Source organism: Coregonus clupeaformis, chromosome 37, assembly GCF_020615455.1.
Source record: "Coregonus clupeaformis isolate EN_2021a chromosome 37, ASM2061545v1, whole genome shotgun sequence".
In the NCBI taxonomy this organism is placed as follows: domain Eukaryota; kingdom Metazoa; phylum Chordata; class Actinopteri; order Salmoniformes; family Salmonidae; genus Coregonus; species Coregonus clupeaformis.
In genome coordinates this window covers 35,664,435-35,677,673 of record NC_059228.1, presented here as the reverse complement: position 1 = coordinate 35,677,673, position 13,239 = coordinate 35,664,435, and the positions used below count along the sequence as shown (strand labels likewise).

Below are 13,239 nucleotides of genomic sequence, written 5' to 3'. Positions count from 1 at the left end.
GCTACCCGAAACGTTTGACCCAAGTTAAACAATTTAAAGGCAATGCTACCAAATACAAATTGAGTGTATGTAAACTTCTGACCCACTGGGAATGTGATGAATGAAATAAAAGCTGAAATAAATCATTCTCTCTACTATTATTCTGACATTTCACATTTTTAAAATAAGTGGTAACTAACTGACCTAAGACAGGGAATTTTTACTAGGATTAAATTGTGAAAAATAGAGTTTAATTCTATTTGGATAAGGTGTATGTAAACTTCCGACTTCAACTGTATTTTGTAATAAGTTACACAATTTCAAAACACTAAATACTTTTCTATATAATTTTTTATAGCGGCTCACAATTTTGTGGCCTCTTATCACCCCAAATGTACTGCATTAGTATTAGAAGTGTGTTGGCACTATGGTGTGATAAAAGCATACATTTTCATTGAAATTGGTTCAGTGGGTACTGAGGGAAAATAGGGCTGAGGGAACATAGGACCCAGGGAACATAGGGCTGAGGGAACATAGGACCCAGGGAACATAGGGCTGAGGGAACATAGGGCCGAGGGAACATAGGGTGGAGCCCCTTGTGGGAATGATAATGATGGGTATACACTGAGATACATGATGATAGTGGTTGTGTGGGGGCGGGGGAGGAGCAGAGAAAAAAAAAATGTCATGAGGTAATACAAACATATCAAAAGAGAGTTTAAGACTAAAAGAAGTGGATGATGAGAAATGCTGAGTGGAGAGAAATAGTGTGAAAGAGAGAGAGTTGAAAGTACCTTCAGCAGAGAGAAACAGTAATGGATTTTTCTCATGTCAGGTCCCAATGCCAGTGTGACCTCAGGATCAGGGTCATCCAGAAAGACCTTGACCAGCTCCTCCAACCTGGGAGGAATAAAAAACATGGAAGAATTGCATAAAGAACACAATGTAGACACGCACATGCACGCGCATAAAGAATACACGTTGATGCAAACACACACAGCACTACCAAAGCTTAGAGCACTAAAGCATTTCGCAACCTTTCTCCAAGTTCTCCATTAGTTTCTTTTAAAACTTGAGCAATCAAAGGGTTAAAATCTATATTTGAGCGCAACAGCTATGTTTAAAGATTGGGTAGAGTCAAAGACAACTATTTACTTAAAAGTGTGCAACAGTTCCACTGGGATAAACCATCACTAGATGATAGTCCAAACATTGGTTCGTCAAGCATTGGAAGTGGCCACTTGAAAAGACGTGGGGCAACGATCCAATGTATTCACGACAATACACAGTTCCATTTTCCACTAAAACATTGCTGGTGCAAAAACCTGCTAAGTTTACACATGTAAGGACTTAAAACAAACCCGGTGATCTTATTTCAAGGCCCTGCAAGTCATCACATATTTTTTTCCAGTGCTAAACTCAAACTGGATTTTCAGAATGTCCCTCAATGCAAATTCTAGTATTGAAGGGGGAAAAATATAATCCTTGGTCTAACTTAGTAATGCATAATGTAGTACATGTGCTTATGTATTGAGAAACAGAACGTTAGTCCCACCAGCAACCATACAGTATGACCAATATATGTATGTATGTATGTAGATCTGGAAATTTTACAACAGAAAAGCCCGGAAAAGTTTGCTTGGAGGACAATTTAACATGAGCGGATCAGTTTAATGCATAAACAAGTGAAGAAATAGGTAAATAAAAAGGTGGCCCGTCGGTTGGTGCGGTCACAGCAGACATCATTACATTTCCCCCTGCGTGAGTTTGACCACAGATAGGGGAAACCAGGGATAATCAGCCGAGGAGAGAGGGGAAATTGTAAAAACATTGCATTGAGGAGGCCGGGAGAGGTAAAGAGATCAGAACTGGAGGGAAGTGATGCCAAGAGTTTAGGTGAAACCCTTGGGGTCTGAACACTGGGCCCGTCCACGGTTGAGTTTATTAGGCACCAAATGGAAGAAAGCGGACTGAAGCACAGAGTGAATACCCGGACTTATCCATTAAGAAACTAATTTTCGTTTTACATACCAAAGTGTCAAAAAATCTAATCTGCGCATGTCCTAATGAACACTACCTGGTTTTTCCTGCTCTTAGAGTGCAAGGTTCACTTAAAACGTTCCCTTACCTTACACCCTTAAACAATTTCCAAATAAGATATTTTATTCAACCGGGCCCAGAATGTCAAGAACAGTCCCTTGGGGAAGGGAGTTCGAAGTAAGCAGAAGATAATGTGGCTTTAACATCTTGGCAACTACTAGCGACATGGGCACTATTGCACAGTCTCGAATAATAGTCAAAGTGATGGATCATATACTGTGCTGCTAAAACACGCTAGAATAAATAGATTTGTGTAAATGAAGAATCTCGCTCTGTCTGGTGCGTGGTGTAAACATCCTGGAAGCAGGACAGAGGCCAGCACTGTTCCCGTCCTCACTGTCCTGAGATGACTGCCTCAGTGAGGTCTAACTGCTGCTCAGATCATTACAGACACACAACCAACGCTGCACTGGCCAAATGCCTGCTGTTGCATTCTCCGGAACTTTCTAAATGTATTTTGCAACATTCTGAGCGTTTTTTTTTTTTCTTCCATGATGCTCCAGTGATCGGTCATTCCCAAATATGGAAAAACTTTGCTTGTGATGATGTCGTTAATATTGTGTGGTAGGGGCAACAAGATATCCTCTCATATTGGGAAACCTGGGTGTTCAATAATGGAACTGTATTGGAATTGTACCTTGAAAATCTACAACTACTTCTTTATTTTCACAATTTTGTTAAGAATAGGTCAAAGAATGTCAAAAAGTGTAGAGAAAAACGGGGTTTGATCCTGTCGAAGTCTTAGGATTTCCCGTGCTATGTGAGGCTTTACTGAATTATTATTGATACATTTGGAGCCCTGAGAAAACACATATTTACATATCTCTGCTCAACAGCACCCCCACTGCATTTACTATTAGTAAAACCAGGTAAACTTCCAATACAGGTAGACGATGTGTGTGGAAAAAAATGTGTCAACTAAGAAACTGCGTAAACTTTGCTAGGCCAGGTTCGATTGAATTCCTGCTTTAGTTTTCTGAATTGAAGACACATGCTACTGCATGCTGTTGACATCAAATGAACCCCCCTAAACATCATGGATGCATCTGAAATAGCACCCTTTTCCCTATTTCAGGGCTCTCCAACCCTGTTCCTAGCGAGCTACAGTCCTGTAGGTTTTCGCTCCAAGCCTAAACTAGCGCAACTGATTCTAATAAATAGCTGGTTGGAGAGAAAACCTACAGGAGGGTAGCTCTCCAGGAACAGAGTTGGAGAGCCCTGCCTATATAGTGCATTAATTCTGACCAGAGCCCTGGTCAAAAGTAATGCGCTATAAAGGTAATATGGTGCAATTTGGGAGGCAGCCTATGATTTTAGTCTATGAGGCTTTCATTCAGCGGATTTGAATGACAGATAATTGACTGTAGGCCAATATGAATGGAGCGTACTTATGAATCTCCTCTTGAGTTAGCTGGTCCTCTCTTTTCTCCCCGGTCACCATAGAGAGCTCTTCCTTCAGGGACTGGATCTCCCTCTTCAGACGCACAATTAGCTGGAAGACACAAAAGAACACACACACACATCATGGTCAGAACAAGAACACACACACACACACTGGTCAGCAGGAGAACACGCACACACAATTTTGGTCAGAGCAGGAGATAACACATTCACCCACTTAGAAATAGAGCCACGTTGGCCCATACACACACACTATTTTGCCACTGCCAATTGATGACAGAATAATCCCAAAAATGAACTTGCGGCGGCATGTTTTTTAAGGACAGTCTAACCAGTTCCAGACAACTGGATGCTCTAGCGAGAAAGCACAGGAAGCTCTGATACCTCACCAAAACATAAAATAGCATTAACCCACTACGGAAGAAAGACAACACATAAAATCTCCTGTTTCTGTCTGCACGTGTTTGGTCAAAGCCTGCAGAGCCTATGGGTGTGTCCCAAATGGCACCCTGTTCCCTATATAGTGCACTACTTTTGACCAGGGCCCATATGGCTTTTGTCAAAAGTAGTGCACTCTATAGGGAATAGGGTTTCATTTGAGACACAACCTAAACATAAAAAGGCCAAATCTCTCGCCATGTCGAGACATGACCTCTCGAACCACGTTGGACCAGACTTCACTCCTTTGCAAAAGAACAGGACTTTACCTAGTCTACTTGTTACAGCTGAAAATGGGATAAATATAACGTAAACACTGATTAGAAACTTTAAACGTATCCATAATATTTTTCAGCCGTCACAAAATGCGGAAATCCAAAAGGATCAAGTAGAATCTACTTCCTGTTGCATTAGCTAGTTTCCTGAAATTTGCCCTAGCTGTGATAGCAAAGGCTCAGTGTTTGGCTTGATTATTATTAGTTTAAGCTAACGTCAGCTACATTTCAGTAATAAATAGCAAACCCCAGCATAGGAAGCAGCTTTATAGACATGAGATGACTTGGAATTAAATAATAAAGTCATCAAATAAAACAAACGTAATATATACACAACTGAAATATTTTATTAAAGTAAAGTCATGTGAATAAATGATGGTTAATAAGTGATAAGCAGTAATGAGCAGTCATGGGACTGTTATTAATTGTTTTATTCTGTGTTGTTAAAGCATTCAACCCACATAATGCATAGTGTGCATTTAATGTAAAACAGAATAATAATCAAAACCGAAAACTGTGATAAGTTTTTCAATAATCGAACCGAAACGACCTCAAAAAGCACTAATCACTCAGCACTGTTATGTTGAAACACATGGAGGGCATTCCTCATGTATTATTATTCTCTTTCTACAGTCTGTTCCCATTTGTGCTTCAGCCCCAGCTTCCACATTAGGGCAACCTGAGTGACTAGGGCTAAATCTCCTAAAGCCTCTGGTCTATTGCAGGGGCTAAGAGGTTATTAAGGGTCAGGGGTGACCTGGCTAGACATGAGTCCCACTTTTGATGCTAAGAAATAGTATCTAGACAGTGCGATCTCCAGCAGGTGTGTGTGTGTGTGTGAGAGAGCGAGAGAGAGTGAGTGACCAGTCTTCGGGGACAAATCACGGTGCTCTACAGACTATCAGTAACATTTCAACTATCTACTTACCCTAACCCTAGCTTTAACCCTAGCCCTTATCCTAACCCTAAACATAGCCCTAACCCTAACCTTAGCAAGCAGTTGCTTATCAACAGATAGTTTGTTGATAGTATGACCATCTGTAGAGCAATCCGGACTATCCAAATAAAGTGTGACCCAAACCACAAGGCAAATTGGGACACTTAATATTCCAGCAGCAACAACTATTTGCCAATTTTGCAACTACTCTCGACAGTCGCTAGAAGCCTAGAGTCACTGAATGTCAAGCAAAGGGTAAAGGTCAGATGAACAGACCTTAATAAAGCAGTATGACATCTTACAAAATCCTGAGGAAACCAGACCGTCAGACAGTAACAAGAGCGCCAAAAGCCACTCCCCATCTCTTTTTACCCATTAAGCTGATGTGATATTCCCAGCTGCGCCCTCAAAGCTTGACCACCGGTCATTGGTCACTGGGAATGGTTTGGGTCTATTTCGGAGCCTGAACCCACGCTGCTACCGCAAGGCCACAATCGTCTCCCATCGGCCCAGAATAAAGCCTGGGCGAGGCCATGTGATCCATGATGTCAGCACATAGCTACAGATCACTAGGTCAGGCTGGTGCAACAGAATACTATTGTCATGCGAAAACTCTATGAAACTTGATGCAATCAGCCTAAAAGTGTTATACATAAATTGCACACAACAGGTGGCCAGAAAGTAACTTCGGTGACAGTTACTCAGGTGTAAGGTTATGTGAAATATTTAGGGCACTGTACATATAAATCTATGTGTTATCTGTGATAGGCCTATGGGATAATATTTGATAATATCACAGTATTGTACTGACCTTAGTATAACAACTAGTGACCTCATCAGCGGTCCGAGCCTCTTGGTGTAATGGCTATGGGTTGGGCTACAGCCCCAAATTCCCTATAAAGGTGCTATTATGGGGACACTTTCATATGGACTGGCATGTTTCACTTAGTTTTGTGCATACTGAGCACCACCCATTGGCTAAACCACAAAGAAGAACCCTTGGCACTAGTCCGTACATAGCTGCCCTCATTCAGACAGTGACGCTGAGTATGTCCTGCGCTGCCCTGTACTGGATCGTGTTCGCTAAACACCAAATGGAAAAACAGACCAAAACGGAGGACTTCCTGAACTTGCAAAACGTTTTGCTACGTGTTCACTAATGAATACGACCCTGCTACTGCCTGACTGCTGATAGGTCAACTAAGGTAAAAGGAACTTAAGTGCCCCCACGGAGGGGAAAACTGTCTTCGACACAATCCTGTCTTATGAAGAACCAATAACGCACATCTCATACGCATTATAACCAGGGCTGGAATTGGGAATAACATGTGGGAACAGTGAAAAGGTGAAAATCTAAGAGGCAAACATTTGGACAATTGTGAGTTTTAACTTTGCACACAACTCTTGGGACAACATTTATATATTGTTTTTGTCAAACTTGCTCAAGCTCAGTAAATTTGGGTGGGAGTCATTGATGCACAGCAATATTCAAACTTTGTCTCAAATTTTCAAGCAAATATAAGTGACGACTGAGGCTGGACCACTAAGGAACACTCAACACCTCCTGGACAGCCATTCTGGTGTGTCTTTGACATAAAACATTTTGTAACTGTCCCGCTGAAATATAAAACTATCCCATGGATTAGATTTTCCGAAGACTGAGGCGATTTTTTAAACTTTTCACTTTGTCATACAGGTCAGTAATGTGGAGTGAATGCAAAGTTGTGAAACCTTTTCAAATATTGTGGTGGCAGCATCATCATGTTCTGGGTATGCTTGCCACCGGCAGGGACTGGGGAGTTTGTCAGGATCAAATCCCAAATAAAAAGTTAGAGGAAACCCTGCCTCAGTCTTCGGAATACCTAAGGGAAAGTTTTATTTTTCAGCGGGACAATTGCACACATTTTTATGCCAAAGACACACCAGAATGGCTTTCCAATAGGATTTGAATGTTCCTGAATGGTCCAGTCTCAGTCCTGACTTAAATCTGCATTAAATTCTGAGACAAGGTTTGAATATTGATGTCCAACCAAATTTACTGAGCTTGAGCAAATCTGACAAAAACAATGGCTGCCATAAGACTTGTTAGAATCTTTTTCAAAATGTTTCACAGTTGTAATGGCTGCCAAATGTGCTTCCACCAAGTATTAACTCTTGGAATGTGAAGATATACTGTATGCAATCAAGTCATCTTTGTTTTTTTAATAATTTGGAAAATGTTTTACAATTGTTCTTTCACTTTGCAAATGTGGAGTAGGTTGTGTAAATGACATTTGTAGAGGTAATTTTAAGGCATCAAAATGTGAAGACTGTGCAAGGGGTGTGTATACAGTGCATTCGGAAAGTATTCAGACCCCTTGACTTTTTCCACATTTTGTTACGTTACAGCCTTATTCTATGGATTCAATTGTTTTTTTTTCCCCTCATCAATCTACACACAATACCCAATAATGACAAAGCAAAAACAGGTTTTTAGACAAAAATCACATTTACATAAGTATTCAGACCCTTTACTCAATCCTTTGTTGAAGCTCCTTTGGCAGCGATTACAGCCTCGAGTCTTCTTGGGTATGACGCCACAAGCTTGGCACACCTGTATTTGGGGAGTTTCTCCCATTAGTCTCTGCAGATCCTCTCAAGCTCTGTCAGGTTGGATGGAGAGCGTCACTGCACAGCTATTTTCAGTTCTCTCCAGAAATATTTGATCCGGTTCAAGTCCGGGCTCTGGCTGGGCCACTCAAGGACATTCAGAGACTTGTCCCGAAGCCACTTCTGCGTTGTCTTGGCGGTGTGCTTAGGGTCGTTGCCTTTTGGAAGGTGAACCTTCGCCCCAGTCTGAGGTCCTGAGCGCTCTGGAGCAGGTTTTCATCAAGGATCTCTTTCTGTACTTTGCTCCATTCATCTTTCCCTCAATCCTGACTAGTCTCCCAGTCCCTGCCGCTGAAAAACATGCCCACAGCATGATGCTGCCACCACCATGCTTCACCGTAGGGATGGTGCCAGGTTTCCTCCAGATGTGACGCTTGGCATTCAGGCCAAAGAGTTCAATCTTTGTTTCATCAGACCAGAGAATCTTGTTTCCCATGGTCTGAGAGTCCTTTAGGTGCCTTTTGGCAAACTCCAAGCGGACTGTCATGTGCCTTTTACTGAGGAGTGGCTTCCGTCTGGCCACTGTACCATAAAGGCCTGATTGGTGGAGTGCTGCAGAGATGGTTGTCCTTCTGGAAGGTTCTCCCATCTCCACAGAGGACTCTGGAGCTCTGTCAGAGTGACCATCGGGTTCTTGGTCACCTCCCTGACCAAGGCCCTTTTCCCCCGATTGCTCAGTTTGGCCGGGTGGCCAGCTCTAGGAAGAGTTCCAAACTTCTTCCATTTAAGAATGATGGAGGCCACTGTGTTCTTGGGGACCTTCAATGCTGCAGAAATGTTTTGGTACCCTTCCCCAGATCTGTGCCTTGACAAAATCCTGTCTCGGAGCTCTACGTACAATTCCTTCGACCTCACAGCTTGGTTTTTGCTCTGACATGCACTGTCAACTGTGGGACCTTATATAGAAAGGTGTGTGCCTTTCCAAATCATGTCCAATCAATTGAATTTACCACAGGTGGACTCCAATCAAGTTGGAGAAACATCAAGGATGATCAATGGAAAAAGGATGCACCTGAGCTCAATTTCGAGTCTCATAGCAAAGGGTCTGAATACTTATGTAAATAAGGTATTTCTAAAAACCTGTTTTCACTTTGTCATTATGGAGTATTGTGTGTAGATTGATGAGGATTTATTTGTATTTAATACATCTTAGAATAAGGCTGTAACGTAACAAAATGTGGAAAAAGGGAAGGGGTCTGAATACTTTCCGAATGCACTGTATACCCATTGATTCTTGAAGAATATAACTTATAAATACTTCAAACCAAGGCCAGGATTCAATCATATCAGCAGTAACCCGTGTTCGCCAACAAACACATAGCTTATCATTGCTTTTGTTTAATTGGACTCTGAGGTCTAACTGCGTTGGAGCTGTAAAATCAGTGAGAAGCTGCTCTTTTGTTCATTGTCACGACACCATACCTATCCTTATATCCCACCCGTTAGAAGTTCAGTAAGAGAAAGTGTAGGCTATAAATAAATAATGACACTCAAATTAAAATACATAATAAGTATTTATATCAGCCTAATTGAGTTGCAAATTACATCACACATTCCAGTGTTTGAAATTGTAACACAGCTGCATGGGATTTCTACTAATGTCAATGCTAATGGCAATGTTGCGATAGGTATAACGCCGGGAACCGCTTGTGGAATTGACAGCTCCAACGCAGTTACACTTTATCACAAGTGTAGAGAGAAGTAGGCAGGAGGCAGTCGCAGGTTTAGTACTACTGAATTTATTAAAGTACCATAGCTTAAAGCGGGATGAAACTCACAGTGCAAAATATAAAGTACTCAGGAAATAGTAGGAGAGATTCCTCTCAGGAAAACAAGCAACATATACAATGACCGACAAAGACAAATGACAGAGGGAGTATATACAGTGAGGGAAAAGAGTATTTGATCCCCTGCTGATTTTGTACGTTTGCCCACTGACAAAGACATGATCAGTCTATAATTTTAATGGTAGGTTTATTTGAACAGTGAGAAACAGAATTTTAAAAAAAAAATCCAGAAAAAATGCATGTCAAAAATGTTATAAATTGATTTGCATTTTAATTTGAACAGTGAGAAACAGAATAACAACAAAAAAATCCAGAAGAAATGCATGTCAAAAATGTTATAAATTGATTTGCATTTTAATGAGGGAAATAAGTATTTGACCCCTCTGCAAAAAATGACTTAGTATTTGGTGGCAAAACCCTATTGTTGGCAATCACAGAGGTCAGACGTTTCTTGTAGTTGGCCACCAGGTTTGCACACATCTCAGGAGGGATCTTGTTCCACTCCTCTTTGCAGATATTCTCCAAGTCATTAAGGTTTCGAGGCTGACGTTTGGCAACTCGAAACCTTCAGATCCCGCCACAGATTTTCTATGGGATTAAGGTCTGGAGACTGGCTAGGCCACTCCAGGACCTTAATGTGCTTCTTCTTGAGCCACTCCTTTGTTGCCTTGGCCGTGTGTTTTGGGTCATTGTCATGCTGGAATACCCATTTACGACCCATTTTCAATGCCCTGGCTGATGGAAGGAGGTTCTCACCCATGATTTGACAGTACATGGCCCCGTCCATCGTCCCTTGATGCGGTGAATTTGTCCTGTCTCCTTAGCAGAAAAACACCCCCAAAGCATAATGTTTCCACCTCCATGTTTACCGGTGGGGATGGTGTTCTTGGGGTCATAGGCAGCATTCCTCCTCCTCCAAACACGGCGAATTGAGTTGATGCCAAAGAGTTCGATTTTGGTCTCATCTGACCACAACACTGAACACAGTTCTCCTCTGAATCATTCAGATGTTCATTGGCAAACTTCAGACGGGCATGTATATGTGCTTTCTTGAGCAGGGGGACCTTGCGGGCGCTGCAGGATTTCAGTCCTTCACGGCGTAGCGTGTTACCAATTGTTTTCTTGGTGACTATGGTCCCAGCTGCCTTGAGATCGTTGACAAGATCCTCCCGTGTAGTTCTGGGCTGATTCCTCACCATTCTCATGATCATTGCAACTCCACGAGGTGAGATCTTGCATGGAGCCCCAGGCCGAGGGAGATTGACAGTTCTTTTGTGTTTCTTCCATTTGCGAATAATCGCACCAACTGTTGTCACCTTCTCGCCAAGCTGTTTGGCGATGGTCTTGTAGCCCATTCCAGCCTTGTGTAGGTCTACAATCTTGTCCCTGACATCCTTGGAGAGCTCTTTGGTCTTGGCCATGGTGGAGAGTTTGAAATCTGATTGATTGATTGCTTCTGTGGACAGGTGTCTTTTATACAGGTAACAAACTGAGATTAGGAGCACTCCCTTTAATCTCAGCTCGTTACCTGTATAAAAGACACCTGGGAGGCACAAATCTTTCTGATTGAGAGGGGGTCAAATACTTATTTCCATCATTAAAATGCAAATCAATTTATAACATTTTTGACATGCGTTTTTCTGGATTTTTTTGTTGTTGTTATTCTGTCTCTCACTGTTCAAATAAACCTACCATTAAAATTACCACTCCCCCGGCCGGTTCTGACAGTAACTACGAAGGTAACTACCCTGTTCCTTGTTTACCCTTTCCACCTGCCCATTTGATTGGGGACGGTACCCGGAGGTGAGGCTGACCGCGAACCCCAGTCGTTCCATGAAGGCCTTCCAGACACAGGAGGTGAACAGAGGACCACGGTCAGACACGATGTCCTCCGGGATCCCGTAGTGCCGGAAGACGTGAAAGAAGAAAGCCTCCGCAGCCTGCATGGCCGTAGGGAGACCAGGCAGAGGAATCAAACGACAGGCTTTGGAAAACTGGTCCACAACGACCAGGACGGTGGTGTGCCCCTCCGAGGGGGGAAAGTATGTGACAAAGTCCACGGAGAGATGGGAGCAGGGTCATTGTGGAACCGGCAGCGGGTGGAGTTTGGCATAGGGGAGGTGTCTCTGTGTCTTGCTCTGTGTGCAGGTGGAGCAGGAAGAGACGTAAACGCAGACGTCCTGGGCCAAGGTGGGCCACCAGTACTTGGCGGAGAGACAGTCGATAGTACGGGCTATACCCGGGTGCCCCGACACAGGTGCTGTTTGTGCCCAGGAGAGGAGACGGTCCCGCACATCAGAGTGCACGTAGATCCCTTCGGGACAGTGGGCAGGTGAGGGTCCACAATCCACACGACAAGAGCCACAATGCGGGACAGGGGAATAATGGGTGTCACCTCCTCCCTCCGATCCTCAACGCATCGGCCGTAACGCTCTTAGATCCCGGCCGATAGAAGAAGGTAAAGTCAAACCTAGTGAAGAATAGAGCCCACCTGGCCTGACCCGGTTTCAGCCTCTTCGCTGCTCGAATGTACTCTAGGTTCTGGTGGTCTGTCCAGACAAGGAATGTTTGATCACCCTCCAGCCAGTGCCGTCATGACCGCTTCCGTGAGTAGAAGGCGCATGGATGGAGTTTAGGCAGCGATCCAGTACTTTGGGAGAGAACCTCCCCTACTCAGACCTCAGATGCGTCCACCTCCACAATGAAAGGCAGAGACGGGTCAGGGTGAGCCAGAACCGGTGCGTTCGTAAACCTTTCTTTGAGTGTACGAAAGGCTTCGTTGGCCTCCCCAGTCCAGCGCAGCTGTCGAGGACCTCCCTTCAGGAGGGAGGTGAGAGGGGCCACCACTGTACTGAAACCTCTAATGAAACACCTGAAATATTTGGAAAAACCTAGGAAGCGCTGCACCGTCTTGATGTTGGAGGGAACAGGCCACGACCATACTGCACTGACCCTATGTCCTTCCATCTCCACTCCCGCGGTGGATATCCGATAGCCCAGGAAGGAGACCGCCTGCTGGAAGAAAACGCACTTCTTCGCCTTGGCGTACAGGTGATGCCCTATCAGCCTCTCCAAAATGGACCTGAGATGAGGGACATGTTGCTCGCATGTAGTGGATTACACCAAGATGTCGTCTATGTACACCACTACAGAGCGACCCAACATGTCCCTAAACACCTCATCAATGAAGGATTGGAACACCGAGGGTGCATTTGTCAGGCCGTAGGGCATTACCCTGTATCATTTTGATGTCATGGATGGTCAGTCCTTGTACTCATAGCTCTGTCTTAATTTTAGTGGTAAAGTTTCTCCAGCCCCATCCCCCCGCTTTATACCGAAATAGAGGTGGGTAGAATACTTTGTTATTGTTTCAACAGCTGATTGCTACTTTAAGGAATTTACTGTATAACAATAATCAATAGACAGAAAATGCCAACCTGCAACCCACCTGCACCCCTGCCACAACCTACTAGTGGTTCTCGACCAATTGTGTGTATATTAACACTAGATCACTGATGCTATGAATTGGCCATTGGGAGGCTTTGAAGCTACCGGTCGGCTATATTGGTACTCCCCAGAAGGAGCAGTCCTCCATAGGAATGAATGGAATTCTACAGTATTTCAATTAAATGTTTCAAGCTGGGGGTTCTTTCAGGTCTGCTGACCGCAAACT

General features: G+C 43.5%; 1 protein-coding gene across 3 annotated transcripts in view; it reads right to left on the bottom strand.

Annotated features, from left to right (window-relative positions):
• The window catches only part of kif6 (kinesin family member 6), a 229,223-nt gene that overhangs the window by 132,174 nt on the left and 83,810 nt on the right, over window positions 1-13,239 (bottom strand). For all 3 annotated transcript variants that reach the window (XM_041848347.2, XM_041848348.2, XM_041848349.2), the window contains 2 exons: window positions 3,468-3,571; window positions 774-879 (listed from right to left, as the gene is read on the bottom strand). In XM_041848347.2, the coding sequence (XP_041704281.1) occupies window positions 774-879; window positions 3,468-3,571 (210 nt within the window). The remainder of the gene's footprint in view (window positions 1-773; window positions 880-3,467; window positions 3,572-13,239) is intronic.